This window comes from Lepus europaeus, chromosome 1 (genome assembly GCF_033115175.1).
Source record: "Lepus europaeus isolate LE1 chromosome 1, mLepTim1.pri, whole genome shotgun sequence".
NCBI classification, from domain to species: domain Eukaryota; kingdom Metazoa; phylum Chordata; class Mammalia; order Lagomorpha; family Leporidae; genus Lepus; species Lepus europaeus.
Genome location: NC_084827.1, coordinates 44,289,202 through 44,308,151, shown reverse-complemented (window position 1 = coordinate 44,308,151; position 18,950 = coordinate 44,289,202). Strand labels below are relative to the sequence as shown.

General features: G+C 46.8%; 2 protein-coding genes across 2 annotated transcripts in view; one reads left to right on the top strand and one right to left on the bottom strand.

Annotated features, from left to right (window-relative positions):
- The window catches only part of RELN (reelin), a 581,586-nt gene that overhangs the window by 97,909 nt on the left and 464,727 nt on the right, over positions 1-18,950 (top strand). The gene's annotated exons all lie outside the window — the stretch shown is intronic.
- LOC133775232 (uncharacterized) lies at positions 1,014-4,487 on the bottom strand. The gene is made up of 2 exons (XM_062213458.1): positions 2,284-4,487; positions 1,014-1,817 (listed from the first exon to the last, which is right to left on the bottom strand). The coding sequence occupies exons 1-2, from the start codon at positions 4,332-4,334 to the stop codon at positions 1,808-1,810; spliced, it is 2,061 nt and encodes a 686-aa protein (XP_062069442.1). The 5' UTR covers positions 4,335-4,487; the 3' UTR covers positions 1,014-1,807.

Here is an 18,950-nt window from a genome sequence, read left to right as displayed (position 1 = left end):
GGCTTTAGAGTCTTAGATTGGTGTTTTCGGACATACACGGCATCACCGATTTGGAAAGGATGTGGGATAGTTGTCGTCTTGGGTTGGTAGGCTGCTGCAAGAGGTTTCCAGACCTGGTTCTGGATGATCTGGAGCGCTCTCAACCGGGCCTGTAACTTAGGGGCATCGGCAACGGAGTCACTGGCAAGGTCAAGCAAGCCTGCTACTGGTGGGGGCCCTCCATAAAGGATTTCGTATGGTGTCAGCCCGCAATGAGAGGGCGTGTTTTGGACCCGGAACAACACCATAGGGAGGAGTTGGACCCAGTCTTTAACGCCAGTCTCCAACACTAATTTGGTTAGGGTCTCTTTAATTGTTCTGTTTATTCTTTCTACCTGTCCTGAACTTTGGGGTCTATAGGCACAGTGCAATTTCCAATTTATGCCTAATGCTTTGGCCACCAACTGACTTACCTGGGAGACAAACGCTGGGCCATTGTCGGACCCGATTACCTTAGGCAAGCCGAACCGGGGGAAGATCTCCTCTATGATCTTCTTGACGACCACCTGGGCGGTTTCCCGTTTTGTGGGGAATGCCTCAGTCCATCCGGAGAAGGTGTCTACAAAAACTAGAAGATACTTATTCCCATAACTGCCCGGTCTTATCTCAGTGAAATCGACCTCCCAGTTGATTCCTGGTCGGTCTCCTCTTACCCTAGCTCCCTCCGGGAGCTTGAGGTGTCTGGCATTTACCTTGGCACACGGAACACAGGATTCAGTCACCTGCTGGACTAAAGAGTCAAGTCCGGGGATGTAATAAGACTGCCTATCTTCCTGTAAGGCTGCTTTTAGTTTTTTGTGTCCCAAATGAGTCCATTGATGGAGGCTGGTAATTATTTCTTTAGCCAATTGGTGTGGCAGGACTATTTTTTTTCCGAGCCTCCAAACCCTTATTTGTTCATTATACTCTGCACCGAGCCGCTGGATCGTATCTAAGTCTTGGTCCGAATAGAGGAAAGGTGGTTCCTTCGATACTTGGGTGGGCTCAGTTGTCTTTAACGGGAGCACCTGTTGGCTCAGGGCTGCCGCCCTAGCGGCCTCGTCTGCCATCCTGTTTCCCCTTGCTACGGGGTCGTCTCCTCGTTGGTGCCCGGGGCAATGGATTATACTTAACCTTTTGGGCAGGAACAGGGCCTGTAGAAGATCTAGGATTTCCTGCTTATTTTTAATGTCCTTGCCTGCCGAGGTTAAGAGGCCCCTTAGCCGGTATATCTCCCCATGTACATGGGCAGTGGCGAATGCATACCGACTGTCTGTGTAAATGTTGACCTTTTTGTCTTGTGCCAGTTTTAAAGCTTGAGTTAAGGCTATGAGCTCGGCTTTTTGAGCAGAAGTTCCAGGCTTTAAGGCACTTGACCAGATAACAGTTTTTCCATCCACCACCGCTGCCCCAGCCCTCCGCTCACCGTTCTGTAGAAAGCTGCTCCCATCCGTGAACCAGGTCATTTCGGCATCCGGCAGCGGCTGGTCGGTTAGGTCTTTTCGGGTGCCGTGGGCCTCAGCCAGGATTTGGTGACAGTTATGGATTACCTGGGCCTGGGGCCCCAGTTCCGGGAGCAGGGTGGCCGGGTTTAAAGAGGTGGCAGTCCCAAACCGGACCCGCTCTGAGTTTAATAACATAGTCTGGTAATGAGTTATCCGAGCATTTGAGAGCCACCGATCTGGTGGCTGTCGGATAACTGTCTCCACAGCATGAGGTGCCACTACGGTGAGAGGTTGGCCTAGAGTCAATTTGTCCGAGTCTTTTACCAGAACTGCCACGGCCGCTATCATGCGGAGGCACGGAGGCCAGCCGGCCGCTACATTGTCTAGTTTTTTTGAAAAGTATGCCACCGGCTTTTTCCAGGGTCCAAGCATTTGTGTTAGCACTCCCTTCGCCACTCCCTTGTTCTCATCCACGTATAATGTGAAGGGCTTGGTCATATCAGGGAGGCTCAGGGCTGGGGCTGACAATAGGGCCTTTTTTATGTTGTCAAACGCCCGCTGTTGCTCTTCTCTCCATTGAAAGGGAGCATTGGACTTCGTGAGGGGGTACAATGGGGCTGCCAGCTCCGCAAACCCAGGAATCCAAAGGCGGCAGAATCCCGCACTCCCGAGGAATTCCCGCATCTTTCTGGCATCGGTGGGGGGTGGAATTAGAGCAACCGCCCTTTTTCGGCTCTCTGTCAGCCACCGTTGCCCTCCTTCTAGGAGGTAGCCTAGGTAGGCCACCTGTTTCTGACATATTTGGGCCTTTTTCGCGGAGGCTCGATAGCCCAATTCCCCCAGTCTCTGTAGCAGGGCCCCGGTACCTTTTAGGCAGTCCTGCTCAGTTTCAGCGGCAAGGAGGAGGTCGTTCACATATTGCAGGAGGACCAGGTCTGGATGGTTGACTCGGAAGTCGGCCAAATCTAGGTGCAGAGCTTCATCAAACAAGGTAGGCGAGTTTTTAAATCCTTGGGGCAACCTTGTCCAGGTAAGTTGTCCTGAAAACCCGGTCTCTGGGTCTTTCCACTCAAAAGCAAAGATGGATTGGCTCTGAGGGCTCAGTCTTAAACAAAAGAATGCATCTTTTAGATCTAACACAGTGTACCATACGTGGGTCGGAGGCAAGGTACTTAGCAGATTGTAGGGGTTGGGCACCGTGGGATGCATATCCTCCGTTCTCCTGTTAACCTCCCGCAAGTCCTGTACCGGGCGGTAGTCACCCGTACCAGGCTTCTTTACTGGTAGTAGGGGGGTGTTCCAAGGTGAACGACAAGGTTTTAAAATGCCTAGGTGTAACAGTCTCTGGATATGTGGCCGGATACCTTCCTTAGCTTCCTTGCCCATCGGATATTGACGAACTGACACGGGAATGGCCGTGGGCTTCAGATCTATGATCAAGGGAGGCCGGTTGACGGCCAACCCTATTCCCGCAGTCTCTGCCCAGGCCTGAGGAAAATCTGTGAGCCACTTGGGGTCCAGGGGAGCCATGGTGGATGAGGGCCTCTCGAATAATCGGTGTTCGTCCTCCAAGCGTAGTGTTAATACCTGGAGGGGCCGCCCTCCTGAGTCTGTGATGGTAGCTCCTTTCTCATGGAAGTGAATTTGGGCTCCTACCTTCGAGAGTAGGTCCCTGCCCAGGAGGGGGTAGGGGCAGTCTGGCACTAGTAAGAACGAGTGTGTCACAAGTCCTGTACTTAACTGGACCTCTCGATTGGTTGTCCAGCGACATAACTTTCCTCCAGTTGCCCCCTGAACCCAGGAAGTCTTGGAGCTTAAAGGCCCTTTTTCTGAAGTCAGTACCGAGTGCTGGGCTCCCGTGTCAATCAGGAAGGTTACCGGTCTGCCCCCCACTTCAAGGGTTATCCTGGGCTCAGGGGGGGGGGGCTCCTGGCCCTGACTCACCCAGCCGTCTTCTTCCAGGGACAGGATTGGAACTGGTCTCTTCTTTGGTCCCTGTGTTTTCTTCGGGCAGTCTTTGACCCAGTGTCCTCTTTCTTTACAATAGGCACATTGATCTCTTTCCACCCGAGGCTTTCGTTTGTCTCCCAAGTCCCTATTCTGTCCTGGTCTACTCCTTTCTATATCCTGCACTACGGTGGCCAAAATTTTACTAAGCTCTCGATTACGTCTTTTGTCTCTTTTGTCTTCCCTTTCCTCCTGCTCCTTGCGGATCCTTTCCTCCTTCTCCTCTCGGGTCTCCCTTTTGTTGTAAATCTTTTCTGCCTCCTTTATTAAATCTTGTATAGTATATCCCTGAAGCCCCTCTAGCCGCTGCAATTTATTGCGGATGTCCGGCGCTGACTGTCCTATAAAGGACATGATTACATCTCCCTGCCGGTCCTCTGCCAGGGGGTCAAACGGGGTGTACATACGGTAGGCTTCCATTAATCTTTTTAGGAAGCCTGCCGGCGTTTCCTCAGCCCCCTGCACTACTGCACGTACCTTGGCCAAATTGGTGGGGCGCTTTCCAGCCCCTCTGAGACCCGCAAGGAGAATCTGGCGGTAAAGACGAAGTCGCTCCCTACCAGCAACGGTGGTGTAGTCCCAATCAGGACGGGTTGAGGGAAACGCCTCCTCGATTTCGTTTGGCAGTAGGGTCGGTCGGCCATCTGCTCCAGGGACGTTTTTCCGTGCCTCAAGGTAGACGCGCTGCTTTTCCTCAGTAGTGAGGAGGGTCTGCAGAAGCTGCTGACAATCATCCCAGGTGGGCTGATGAGTCAATAAAATTGACTCGATCAGCCCAGTCAGAGCCTGGGGGTCTTGAGAGAAAGAGGGGTTATGGGTTTTCCAATTGTAAAGATCGGAAGCAGAAAATGGCCAGTACTGCATCTGGCCAGCCACCGAGCGAAGAGGAAAAGCCTGCGAAGTCCAGACGCTTCCCGAGCCCCCTGCCTGCCCCCGACGGAGGCGCAGGCAGCTGGAGGGCGGGGAAGGCGCTGAGACTTCTTCCCCTGCCCTCGTGGAATCAGGGGATGGTGCAGAAGGTTGCACATCCCACTCTGGTTGTTGTGGGGGTTCCTGCGGGGGAGCAGGCTGGCTGGGAAGATAGGGTGGGGGAGAGTCAAAGAGCAGAAAGTCCTGATCAGCCGGAAGAACCGGTGGCTTGTCAGGTTTTGGATCTCGAATCTCCTTCAGAGGGTATAAGGAGGAGGTTGGCACAACCGGGATAGGAGGAGGAGGTATCGGGGTCCGTATGGGCTCCGTCGGGAAGGAGAAGGGTTCTATCCAGGGAGGGGGGTTACGTGAAAGATCCTCCCACGTGGTAATGTAGGGCACCTGATCAGGGTGTCCATCGGATTCTGGCTGAAAGACTCGCTCCTTAATCTGTAAAATAATATCGAGGTTAAAAGTGCCGTTCCTTGGCCAGCCGACCTCGAAGGCCGGCCACTCTGAGGAACAGAATTTTGCCCATTGTTTCCTGTTAACCTCCACTGAGAGGTGGCGCGCGCGTTCTCGAACGTCCTTCCAGTGATCTAGAGTGAGACTTAAAGGGGTGGTTATTTGTTGACCCATGCGTGCAAGGATTTCAGCCCAAACAAAAAGAACAGCCAATGCACAGACATATACAGTAAGCAAGACAAACCACATGGCTAGGACAAATCGAACGCTATTGCGCTATTTTTGGGAGCGGCTGCCTGACCAGCCCTCCCCGGGAAGGAGGGAGACTTGGTCTCCGACCCACCTCCAGACCACCCCGGGAGCGTGACCCGGGGGAACGGACCGAGGGTTTCCCCTACTGGTCTCACAGACCGGAGCGTCCTCCGGGGAACGGACCAGGGGTTGCTGGGCACGCCTGCCTCCCCCACTGGTCCCACAGAGTCAGGTCAGATACTGGCCAGTCAGAATACTTCAGTCAGAATCCAGTCAGAATACTCAAGACAAAAAACAACAGACAGAAAACACTTAATTATACCTCCAACTGGTCCTGCAGAGAATGGGTCTGAGGGCGACCTCAAGCCCCACGTTGGGCGCCAAATGTTGGACCTCTCAGTAGTAGAGATGCCCACTTGCTCGAGAGGACGCCCAAAAATCCAGACTCCAAACCAGCTGATGCAAAAAGCATGAGGTATTTATTGTACGTTTGCGCAAACGGGCCCCCACCTCAGGCAGTGAGGAGGAGCCTTGAGCGGCAGTTTCACACAGGTTATATAGGCAACGAATTAGCATATTCCTAACGCATGCATAGGATTGGTCAGTTCAGAGGGACCGTTAGCATATGGGAGAATGCTGGCGAAGAATGCTGGTGGAGAGTGCTGGTATAAAATGCAGAGGTGGCACGGGATTGGTTGGTTCGGAGGGACAATTAGCATACCGGAGAATGCTGAGGGAGAGTGCTAAGATGTTAACAGGATTGGCCGGTCGCAGTGACATCATAAGTGTGCGCCTAGAGACCCTCTGAAGGGAGGGGCAGCTCTGCTCTGGGCGCGCCCAGAGGTTTCCTGGAGGGGAGGGGCATTTCTGCTCTGGGCGTGCCTAGAGGTTCTCTGAAGGGGATTGACTTTTCCTTCCCAGAGAACGTCCTGCCCGCTAGACTCTGGGGAACATCTAACGTCTTAAGAAGCCCCTGATATTTGCCCAGGCCTAATTTCTTGTCCCTCTCCCTCATAAGGGTCCTTCACTGCGAGTTAAAACTGTGCCCATGAGGAGAACTATGACCTTTTAGGTAAGATCAACTATGGTGACCCGTTTGCATACTTTGAGGTCATCAGTGCAATTTCCTATCTATCCCTCAGTTTGGTTTAAAAGGGGAGTTCTGCCCATTTACCACGTACACCAAAAAATCGATCTAGCTGTCACATTATTTTATAGTTTAACCTTTTATTTTGGCTATGCTGCTTGGTCCTCTATACTGTGGCCAGGCATTATTACAGAAAAGGTCAGTCATTCCTTACATAAGATCTGGGGATCAAACCGTCTATCACAGTGGAGAGTCCTGCAGAACTGTAGCAACTTCCCTTCTGGAAGAGAAAAGAGGAGAAGTGAGGCAGCGAGTCGGGTCTCTAGCCTGACTTCCTGGGCTTTCAGATTTAACTGGCCTTTGACCAGTGTTTACTGCGTAGCCTGACTTAGAGGAGAAATTGTGGCAGACGTCTCTGCCATCCTTAGGCTTTCGGATTACTTACTGTGTAGCCAGTGGCTTATGGGCCTGGGTTTCCAGGTTTAACTAGTCTTACCGTGTAACCCATAAGTTTAGGTGAATTCCATCCAGGTCTCCGAGATGGATGGCAGGGACCCCAGCCCTTGGCCAGCACTTACTGCTTTCTTAGGCACATTAACAGGGAGCTGGATCAGGAGCAGAGCAACCAGGACTTGAACCAGAATCCCATATCAGATATGGCATCCAGTGTCACAAGAGGTGGCTTAACTAGGTGCACCAAACACTGGCTCCTATTATAAATTTTAAGAACCAGAAATAGAGACAAATTTACTGTATATGATCCATCAAAGCTGATAGGAATTTTTTGAAAAATTTGGAAATGTCCAATAATAAGGGAGTAATTGCTTATGTTAGATATTAAAGGAAAGGAATAGTATTCTGCCATTAAAATTAACATATTGGAATAATAGTTGATGACATAAGAAAATGTTCACTGTGTAATTGGAGTAGAGGTATAAGTACATACACACAGCTTACTTCCTCAAATGCTCCTACAGCCACATCCATTCTCAGGAACCATTGAAACCCTATTATTTGACGGGATCAGTTTGGGTATTGAGCCAAATGAAAGAAATTAGTTTGACATGCTTGTTTTCTGTTTTCTATAAATAATGAAACAACAGTTTAATTAGGTGATCAATCCGGTGAGGACTAGGGAGAGCATGATAGGGGGTACATCTGTGAGTTTGATTTTTTTCTTCTCAATATTTGTGTAGTTTTTGTATACTTAAAAGTCAGAGAGAGAGAGAGAGAAAGAGAGAGAGAGAGAGAGAGAGATTTCTTCCATCTGCTGATTTACTCCTCAAATGGCTACAGCACCCTGGGCTGGTCATGCCAAAGCCAGGAGCCTGATTTCTCACATTGGTGAACCATCGTTTGCTGCCCCAGGATGCATGAGCAGGATGCTGGATCAGAAGCTGGGTAGCCAGGACTTAAAAGGGCACTGCAGTGTGGGATGTGAGCTTCCCAAGAGGCAGCAACACACCATGCCACAACCCCTGCCCCTGGGCTTCATAGGAAATACTTCAGTTAGGCCCTGTTTGCCCATTTCCAGATGTCAGTTGAAGGTCATTCTTTTTTAAGAAATTATTTATTTTGTTCATTTATTGAGGGAGAAAGAGAGAGCACAAGCCAATATCCACTAGCTCACTCTCCAAATGGCCGAGACTGACTGAGCCTGAAGCCAGGAGATAGAAACTCAATCCAAGTCTCCTGACCGGGTGGCAGAAACTTAACTACCTGAGCCAATATCCTGCCCCCAGGTTCGCCTTGGCAGGGCCCTGGAGTCAGGAGGCAGAGTTGGGTTTCGAATCTTGTCCTCGGGTGTGGGACAGGGGAGTCTTACCAGGCCAGACGCCCCCTCCTAAGGACTGTTCTTTAACCACAGGTCTAGAGGCCATCATTGTGATGCAGCAGGTAAACAACACTGGCCTCCTCCCATCGCAAGCACTAGTTGAGTCCTGGCTGCTCCACTTCCCATGCATCTCCCTGTTAATGTGCCCGAGAAGGCAGCAGCAGAAGATGGCCCAGGTACTTGCATCTTTGCCACCCACGTGGGAGACCTGGGTGAAGTTCCAGGCTCTGGCTTTGGCCTGGACCAGCCTGACCATTTTGGAAAGTGAACAAGGAATATCTCTCTCTCCCCTGCTCTACCCTATCATTCTGTTTTTCAAATAAAGAAATAAATCTTAAAAAACATAGATGTACTTCTATTGATTGTAGTTACACTAGGATTTTGTTTTGTTTTACTTTTTCACATAAACCATAATTCCAGTTTTGGTCTCTTTACAATGGAGCAAGACTATAAATAGACTTGTGAAGAAGTCTGAGCTTAGACTTCTAGAAATGTATGATTTTTGTTTTTCAATCTTACTAGGTGCCTTTTCCACCATAAATTTTTGTTTTTGACAGGCAGAGTTAGACAGTGAGAGAGAGAGACAAAGAGAAAGGTCTTCCCTCCGTTGGTTCACCCCGCAAATGGCCGCCACGGCTGGCGCTGCGCCGATCCGAAGCCAGGAACCAGGGGCTTCCTCCTGGTCTCCCATGCGGGTGCAGGGCCCAAGCACTTGGGCCATCCTCCACTGCCTTCCTGGGCCACAGCAGAGAGCTGGACTGGAAGAGGGGCAACTGGGACAGAACCGGCGCCCCAACCGGGAATAGAACTCGGTGGAGGATTAGCCTAGTGAGCCGCAGCGCCGGCTCCACCATAATTTAAAAGCAGCCTTTCTTTAGCTTCTTGTTCCTGTCTTCCCAAACATTCAAGTTAGTTTGTATATATACAACAATTCTCTTAGGAATATTTGTTCTTCATCAGTTTATACAGTATTTAATGACATATTAGGATAATTTGCAGTTTTCAGTAGAACAGTTTTGGGAGCACACACCAGAAGCAGGGGTGTCTACTCTGTCCCAAGCTCAGGCTACCAGATGCATTGGTGAAAGAAATACTGTCATGGTTGTCTTTGTGTAGGTACCCATCTAATGAACTGATGTTGTTTTCAAAGGTGGTTTTAGAGATGAAAGTTCAATTTTCAGCCCACTTTTAAAAAATGTATTATGTGAATGATCAAACAGGCATTGCCATTGAAAGAATTTTAGAGCCAACACCCACCGTGTATGCCCTGGTACTATTGAGCAGACAGTGATGTGCACAAGCCTTAAGGATACATGAGCTGCAATTTCTTTTTTTCTTTTTTAAAGAATTATTTTATTCATTTGAAAGAGTTACAGAGAGAGGTAGGGCCAGAGAGAGAGAGAGGTCTTCCATTCTGCTGGTCACTCCCCAAATGACTGCAACAGCCAGAGCTGAGCTGATCCGAAACCAGGAGCCAGGAGCTTCTTCTGGGTCTCCCACGCGGGTGCAGGGGCCCAAGCACTTGGACCATCTTCTACTGTTTTCCCAGGCCAAAGCAGAGAGCTGGATCAGAAGAGGAGCAGCCGGGACTCGAACCAGCGCTCATACGGGATGCTGGTACTGCAGGCTGGGCTTTAACTCACTGTGCCACAGCACCAGCCCCAGATGAGCTGAAATTTCATAACTGTGCATGCCTGTGTAGCCCAAGCCCCTATCACAATTCTAGAACATTCTCACAAGCCCAGAAAATACCCTCGCACCTCTCCTCCCTCAACTTTCCCCCCACTTCCAGAGGCAACCGCCATTTTGATTTTGCTTCACCATAGATTAGCTTTGCCCATTCTAGAACTTCACATCAAAGCGTCTGTTCAGTGCTTATTTTATTGCATGGCTTCTTCATGCAGCAGTGCGTCTTTGAGATGTATCGATGTTGTGTGTAGTTTGTTTTTGAATTGCTGAGAAGTATTCCTTTGCTGTTCCACTCTATTAGTGAACGCCTGAGTTGTTTCTAGTTTGGGGTGATTACGTGTGCAGCTCTGTGGACAGCCGTGGACAAGTCTTTTTTGTGTGTATGTGCTTTCATTTTTGTTGGACAAATATTAAGTGTCTTTTTTTTAATAAGAAATTACCAGACTTTTCCCCCACATGGTTGTACCTTTTCACACTCCCACCAAGATAATATTTGAGTTTTGATGCTAGGGAATCTTCCACATTCGGTATGCTCAGTGTTTTTAATTTTAGCCATTTTGGTGAGAGTATGGTGGTTGCTCATTGTGGTTTTTAATATTTTTAAAAAGTTATTTATTTGAAAGGGCAGAGGAGAGATCTTTCATTCTCAGCTCACTCTTTAGATGCTTTCAAAAGCTGAGGCCGGGCCAGGCTGAAACCAGGGGCCAGAAACTCAATCCAGGTGTCCCAAGTCGGTGACAGGGATCCAGCTACCTGGGTCATCCCTGTTGCCTCCCAGGGTGCTCATTAGCAGGAAGCTGGCATAGGAAGTAGAGCCTGGACTTGCATCTGGTATAAAATGTGAACATCCCAAGCAGCATTTTCATTTATATGCCTAAAGTCTGCTCCTCATTGTGGTTTTAATTTGCATGCTAATGATATTGAGCATTTCTTCATGTGCTTATTGGCCACTTTTGTGAAGTTTCTGTTTGAATCTGAAGACCAATGTTAAAAATTAAGTTCTCCTTATTATTGAATTATTGTAGTTTTAGTATGTACTAGATGCCAGTTATTTATCAGATATATGTCTTATGAATGTATTTTCCCATTGCCTATCCCTTTTCATCAAATTTTTTTCTTTTATGATTATCGTTTTTTTCTGAGTCCTGCCCTTGAATCCGTTGCCTGCTTCTTCTTTGTGTTTGTGTGTGTGTGTGTGTGCTCCAGGTGTTGGAGCCTTACAATCAAAAAGTAGTTAATCTTCAATCACATTTGGGTGAGTGCAAAGCAGACACTGGAGTTCATATGCGATGTTTCTAAAAGTTTTTCTGTAAGCATTGCTTTCCTGTTAAAACGTCAGGATGCTTTCAGTTCTTGTCTTTAGAAGTTTTCCATTCCACAAGTCAATGCCTCTGACTTTAACGCGCTACTTTATAAATGACCGAATTGCTTCAGACCCCCGGATTACACTGTGATGAGCCAAATGGGCTTGGGAGACTCCTTTCACACCAGAGCCACTTGCCAGAAACCAAACAGATGGTAAACTAGGCAGAGATGACCCTCGGCATTCTCATTAGAGCAGTTGGGAAAATCTTAACGGGCCCCCATTTGCCTTGTGCTGTATCTAATACCCTTTGAACTGCCACTTTTTTTTCCCCTGTTGCAAGTCAACAACCGCTATGTATATTTTAATAAGGATTATCAAACACAATTTGCCCAGAAGATGTACAGCCCTCTAATGCTAATTAGCCAAGTTAAAATAATCACTGAATTCTGAGATAATTGGAAAGAAACACTGTTTTTCTTGCCAGTGCATAATTACTAATTAACAGGAAGATAAAATAGCCATGTAGCAGTCGTATCTAGAAGAATCTGTTAACGGTTAATTAACTGATGAGCTGGCGCCAAGTTGATGTTGGTCAAGAAAGTTTACAGATGAACTTGTGTCAAACAAACGCGTAAATGTACACACTATGTAAAGATTACATCGTTGAGGCAACACAGAGCGTGGGGCTGGTAATCCTGTGTGGTTTTCGGCTTAGCATTCCAGTGCTTACGGCTGGCGGCCATCACGTTAAAGAAGCAGCTTCTTTGGTCCAAAGTATTAAAAACACCAACTGCTGATGTCTCCTGTGCCGCTCAGACCTAAGGTTTGAGCTTCGTTAATTTGCTCTTCTCTTGATCCTGATAATTGCCTGGGCTTTCCGAGCCATAACATTTCCTCTTGTAATTGGGCCACAGCCTCCTCTGTGTTTTTTCCCGTTTATTGGGGTTAACATTTGAATGCCTGTGGGTAGGTAGACATTCACAAGAAATGAAATAAAAGCATGACTTCCAGAGTTCTCTGCTTTTGTGGATGCGGGAATTACCATTAGGTCATTCCACAAAAGTATTTGAAACATACTTGTTAAGCCATTTAAAGAATTTAGCAGTTTTATTAGAAATACCTTGCTTTCAAATCTACTTTTAAAGATACTGCTTTGAGAGACAGAGAGAGCTCCAATCTACTGATTCACTTCCCAAATGGCCACAATGGCCTAAGCTGGACCAGGCCAAAACTGGGAGCCAGGAATTCAATCTAGGTCTCACCCATGAGTGGAAGGGACGCAAGTACACAAGCTCCCAGAGTGTGCTTTAGTGGAAACTTGGAATCAAGAGTGGAGCCAGGACTCAAGCCCAGGTATCTAGATATAGGATGCAGGTGTCTAACCAGGGTCTTTAACCGCTGAACTGACTGCTCCCTTCCTCCCCAAAAACCCTAAATCTATTTTTAATTTTTTTAAAAAAATTAAATTAGGGGTTGGTGCTGTGGCACTGTGGGTTACACTGCTGCCTGCTGTGCTGGCATCCCATATGGGCACCCATTAGAGTCCCAGCTACTCCAGTTCTGATCCACTCCCTGCTAATGTACCCGGGAAAGCAGCAGGTGACCCAAGTCCTTAGACTCCTGCATCCATATAGGAGACCTGGATGAAATTCCTGGCTCCTGTCTTTAGTCTGGCCCAGCCCTGGCTGATGTGACCATTTGGGGAGTGACCCAGCAGATACAAGACCTCTTTTTCCCTCTCTCTCTCTCTGTAACTCTAACTTTCAAATAGATAAATAAATCTGTAAAACAAAAAAAGACTAATGAGGAAGTGAATACTACAAAGCATTTAATGCACACTGCTTAAAGATTTAAGTGCTTTAAAATGCCATCTTCTAGGGAGTCTTTTTGTCAATGGACAAAAATTTAAATGTCAGCTCTTTGTTGTTGAATATATACTTTTTGAGTTTTTTTTTTTTTTCTAATTTTGATTTTAACTTCTATGGTGAAACGTCATTTAGAAACCATCTTATTGCATACATACTCCCAAAATATTGCATTATATATATGTTTTAATTGTCATATTTACTGCAATTCTTCATTTCGATTCAAATTATAGCTATTTTATATCAAATCAAAAGGCTTCGTGTACTTGATCCTATGACAGTGTCTAAAGAATGCGATGCTTGAAACCACAGTTCAGGGCCCACTCGTTATAAAGCATAATGTTCATAATTACATGTCCATATCATGGCACATATTCCCCTTACTTAAAAGCATTTTTAATTTTAATTTTAATTAATTTTTAACAGATTAAATGTGATTTGTAGATACAGTTCTAAGAACATAATGATATTCCCCTCTTCCCTTCCTCCCACTCTTCTTTCTCCCTTTCTTTCTGCCTTTTTAAAGTCTTTGGGATAATATATTTTAAATTTACATTACTGTAAAGAGGCTTAATACCTCACTGAATATGAAGTTTAACAAGTAAAAAGCAAGAAGACTTTAGTTTAGTGGAACTATAGACAACAACTCTAAGTAATAATTGAATAGAAAAAAATGACCTTTTCACCCATATACTGTACATTTTAATCACAGATCATTAAAACTACAATAGTGTTACATTCTTTTTTTTTTTTTTTTTGACAGGCAGAGTGGATAGTGAGAGAGAGAGACAGAGAGAAAGGTCTTCCTTTTTGCCGTTGCTTCACTCTCCAATGGCCGCTGCGCCTGGCGCACTGCAGCCAGCGCACCGTGATGATCCCAAGCTAGGAGCCAGGTGCTTCTCCTGGTCTCCCATGGGGTGCAGGGCCCAAGCACTTGGGCCATCCTCCACTGCCTTCCCGGGCCATAGTAGAGAGCTGGCCTGGAAGAGGGGCAACCGGGATAGAATCCGGCGCCCCAACCAGGACTAGAACCTGGTGTGCCGGTGCCGCAAGGCGGAGGATTAGCCTGTTAAGCCACGGCGCCGGCCTAGTGTAACATTCTTAACCATTGGTTTGACAAAAATATAAAACAAAGTTTTGCAAAACTATATTTATAGCAATACTGATACATACAGACCTTTCCTTTTTATTGGATTTTAAAATTTTATCTTCCACATATAAGGGAGAATTTATTTGAGAGACAGGGACAGACAGAGATCTCATCTGCTGGTTTCACTCCTTAAGTACCTGCAATAGGTGTTACTGGTCCAGCCTGAAGATAAAAGCCAGGAACCCAGTACAGGCCTCCTATACACTGGGTGGAAGGTACTGAACTCCTTGAGCCATCACTGCTGTCTCCTGAGGTCTGCATTAGTGGGGAGCTGGAGTTAGGAGCAGAAACCTGCAACCCGGGTACTCTGATGTGGGCTGTGGTTGTCTCCACCATTAGGATAAATGCCTGTTCCTGAATGTGGACTTTTTCTTGAGTTTTTTTTCCTTGCAAAATCTTTACTGCAGTTAGGAATATATTGTAGATCAAGAAATCTTACAGAATTTGCCAATTTTATAATCAGCAAAAGGCTAAATTTTTTTATTAGGAAGTTGATATTATACTTGCTAAACTATGTGTCATTGATCATGATAGAAATGAAGAGTATTTTGCTCCTTTCTTTTGAAGTAAATGAAAATGCAGAAGGAAGACTTCGTAGCAGGAACATTTTCATTAGTGCACACACTCAGGTTGAACACATCCGTTATTGAGGTGGAAACCTTAATAAATCAAATGTATCCCCTTATGCTATCCTCTTCCATACCTGAAAGTGATCTCTCTCCAAGGAACAAAGGAAGGAGAATGAGTGCTATGTGGGTGTTATATACATTTTGTTAATTTGCTCTTCTGGTGTTGGGGAATCACTTAGCCAACTTACAGATGCGTTCCTTACATGGTCCTCTACCTGCGTGACCCCCAGCCAAGGGGGTGTGTGTGTTATCTTCTGTGGTTAATGATTAAACATGTCACAGCAAAGGCAAACACTTGTTGCATGAAACTTTCTGGGGACACCCGTGTGTATTTTTATGGCTTTGGCTAGAAGCAGTAAGCATGCTGTCTGTTGTAGACTGTATGTTGGATCTTTGAGAACCATTCACTGTGTTAGGAGTTTTCTCCAGTACCGGGTGGCGGCTTAAGTGGGTTGCAATGTCTGCATCCATTAGGTCTTGGTCAGGTAAGAGCTGACATTTGTAGTGTCATGACTAGCAAGCCATGTATTACCTTGTTACTTGGCCAGAGCACAAACTGCAGCACAAGACTCAATGAATGTCTTCTGAGTATTCAGATTTCAATGGAGTTTTTGTATTTTTCCCATTGTTCTCCTATAGTAAGGAACTGGCAAGACCTTTCTTTGTGAAAATTATCCTGTAAGAAGGAGGTCAACTATGAGAGCTGGAGTTGGACGTGGAAGTTGGGAGACGGGTCTTCCCAGGGCTTCTGACCTGGCGGGCTCCACAGGAGGCCTCTGCAGTCTGTAGGAGGCCCTGGTGGTGGTGGGCTGGGGGTGGCAGGCTCTCCTTCTTCACACTGGGGGAACACCGAGGTTGCTTTCTATTCTTTCCATTTCTGTGAAGCATCTTTGCTTCTTTGCCTGTGGCCTTGTGGGCTTCCTTCTGGTCCTGCTTCAAGACTCTTTCCACGTGGCCCACTACAGAAACCTGTCTCAGCCCTCTCTCCTCTTCCAGATTCCCAAACTGGGCTCAGCACTGCAGGCCCCCTGGTTGGATCACCTGCATTCGTGTTGTAAACTAGATCTGGGTTAATGACTGATTGACCACAAATGTCTTTTTGAAGCATGGTGGTTCTTCCAGGCACACAAGAATTTCCTGCACTGACCCTAGTTTCAGAATGAGAGTACGAGTGTGGGCTAGAACAGGAGGGTCGTACTGAAGAGAGCTGCTCACTTTAGTTTCAAGCTAGATTCTACCTGGTTTTTATGCTAAGGGGTGAAAAATAAGCAAAATGAATGGTAATCTTGAAGGACTGCACTCATTTGTTGAACTGAACTGATTTGTGGAAAACTCAAGATGTGTGATCTGGACTCAAGTTTTAGGAAATGGGTTGGTCCCAAGTTTGAGCTTTAAAGAGACAAACCTTAAATTACTCTATGAATGATTGAAACATGCACTAATAAGATTCTTATAGGAAGAATGACGGCCTCTGAGGTGGGTATGTTGACTGATCCTCCTGCCCCTTCCTCTGCTGAGACCTTTCTGAGCAACTGCTGGTAGGAGGAGAGGAGAAGCTGTGACAGATGCTCTGGTCACCTTTAGTCTGGGAGGGTGTTTAGCAGCCAGTGAAAGAATCGCACAGGCATGCAAATAAGAAGGTGATTTTTTCCTTAGGCTTATTAATTTTCCTCTCTTCTGCTATTTCAATTTTTGGCTCTATCTCACTTCCTTTTTTAAAAGATTTATTTATTTACTTGAAAGTCTGGCTGGTGCCGTAGCTCAATAGGCTAATCCTCTGCCTGTGGCACCGGCACACTGGGTTCTAGTCCCGGTCGGGGCACTGGATTCTGTCTCGGTTGCCCCTCTTCCAGCCCAGCTCTCTGCTGTGGCCTGGGAGTGCAGTGGAGGATAGCCCAAGTGCTTGGGCCCTGTACCCCATGGGAGACCAGGTGAAGCACCTGGCTCCTGGCTTTGGATCAGTGCAGTGTGCTGGCTGCAGCGCACTGGCCGCAGCAGCCATTAGAGGGTGAACCAACGGTAAAGGAAGACCTTTCTCTCTGTCTCTCTCTTACTGTCCACTCTGCCTGTCAAAAAAAAAAAAGACAATCCGAGTTGTGGGGGGGGGGAGGGGGAGGGGGAAGAGGGAGGGGGAGGGGGAGAGGGAGAGGGAGAGGGAGAGGGAGAGATCTTCCATGCACTGGTTCACTTCATGGATGGCCCAACAGCAGGGATTGAGCCAGGCCAAAGCCAGGAGCCTGGAGCTTCTTCCAGGTCTCCCATATGAGTGGCAGGGGCCCAGGGATTTGGACCATCTTCTGCTGCTTTTCCAGGTACATTAGCAGGGAGTTGGATTGGAAGTGGAACAGCCGGGACTCTAACTGGCACCTGTATGGGATGCTGGCACTGTAGGTAATAGCTTAAGCTAAGCCACAATACCAGCCCCACTCACTTCTTTTTTAAGCTACTCTTTTTACTCCCTTTTCACTGCTCTTACTCACTGTGTCCCTCTCTGCTGCTAGGAGGTGGCTCATTTCTTTCAGTCCTCTACTTCTGTTTATCCTCCCTCCCAGCCTGTATGTCTCTCCTCCGTCATTCCTGCCCACCCTGTTCAGTGTGTCTTCTCTGTTCACCTGTGCTCACTTTCCCTTCCCATTCCCTGCCTCTGTCCCTTGTGCAGGTAGCTTGTGCTTCCTTGGATTGTCCAACCTGAGTGTACTTAGGTTCTTCCTATCTTGTCCATATTCAGGGAGAGGGTGCCTGGTTTGCAGCAGAACTTTGAAGGCGTGCTCCATGAAAGACTTAAGATTCTGAGAGCTTGTCATGTGATTAGTCATGATGTGGGAAAAGACTGATTCTTAAATTATATTTTAAAATAAAAAGTATATTTTTTAAAAATTATTTATTTGAAAGGAGAGTTAGAGAGAGAGAGAGAGAGAGAAAGAGAAAGAGAGAAAGAGATTTTCTATCCACTGGCTCACTCCCCAAATGGCTTCAATAGCTGGAGCTGGGCCAATCCAAATCCAGGAGCCAGGAGAGCTTCTTTTGTGTCTCCCGCATGAGTGCAGGGGCCCAAGCACTTGGGCCATCTTCTGCTGCTTTCCGGGGTGCATTAGTAGGGAGCTGGATAGGAAGTGGAGCAGCCGGGACTCAAACCTGCACCCTTATAGGATGCTGGTGTTGCAGGCAGGAGCTTTATCTGCTACAACACAATGCCAGCCCCCAAAAGCATATTATTAAATAATAAAATGATACTAAAATAAGTATAATTTAGAGGTAGGTGCTTGATTCAGTTGCTGCTTGGAATACTCACATTTCCTATGGGAGGGACTGGGTTCGAGTCCTGGCTCTGCTCCCAATTCCAGCTTCCTGCTAATGTGTACCTGGGGGACAGCAAGTGATGGCTCAAGTTCTGAGGCCCCTACTACTGCATGAGAGACTTGGATTGAGTTTACAGCTCCTGGTTTCTGTCTGGTCCAGTCCTGGCTGTTGAAGGCATTTGAGTAGTAAACCAGCAGATGAAAGGTTGATCTCTCTTTCTCTCTCTCTCAAATAAACAAATTAAAAAACGTTAAGCCTTTAATTGTAAAAATTGCATTTGAAAGTATTGAATAAGGTCTGATGCTTCCTATTAATAATTTTTCTTAAAGGCTTAAATAAATAAAAGATTATTTCTTTCAAATATTTGACATGTATTATGAATTCCAAAATACACAAGTTTATTAGCACTATGTAATTCTTACAGATTCCAAAACAAATCAAAGCAGGAAATGGTGGTGACCTTCTAAGAAGTTACCCAAATTCCATAGTATACATGTGAAAGCTGAATATATCTTCCCATGGCCATGGTGGGAATTTTTTAAAACATTTATTTATTTATTTGAAAGGCAGAATTACAAAGAGGGAGAAACACACACACACACACACATCAAGATCTTCCATCTGCTAGTTCACTTCCCAAATGGCTGCATCAGCCAGAGGTGGGCCAGGCTGAAGCCAGAAGCCAGAAATTTCATCCAGGTCTCCCATGGGAGTGCAGGGGCCCAAATACATGGACCGTCTTCCCCTGCTTTCCCAGAAGCATCAGCAAGGATCTGGATTGGAAACGGAGGAGCCAGGACACGAACCAGCACTCGTATGGGTTACCAGCAGTGTGGGCAATGGCTGAATGTACTCTGCCAGCCCCTGTGGTGGGAATTTTAATAAATTGGTAGGAAAAACTACCAAATTGCTTGATACGTGCTTTCAGGAAATGTTCTCCCCTGCCTTTTCACTGTTTAAGTTTGTTAGGAAGTTCACTGGTGGTGTCACATAT

Coding starts and splice junctions, on each gene's coding strand:
- LOC133775232 (XM_062213458.1), bottom strand. CDS start 4,334: ATGCAGTACTGGCCATTTTCTGCTTCCGATCTTTACAATTGGAAAACC.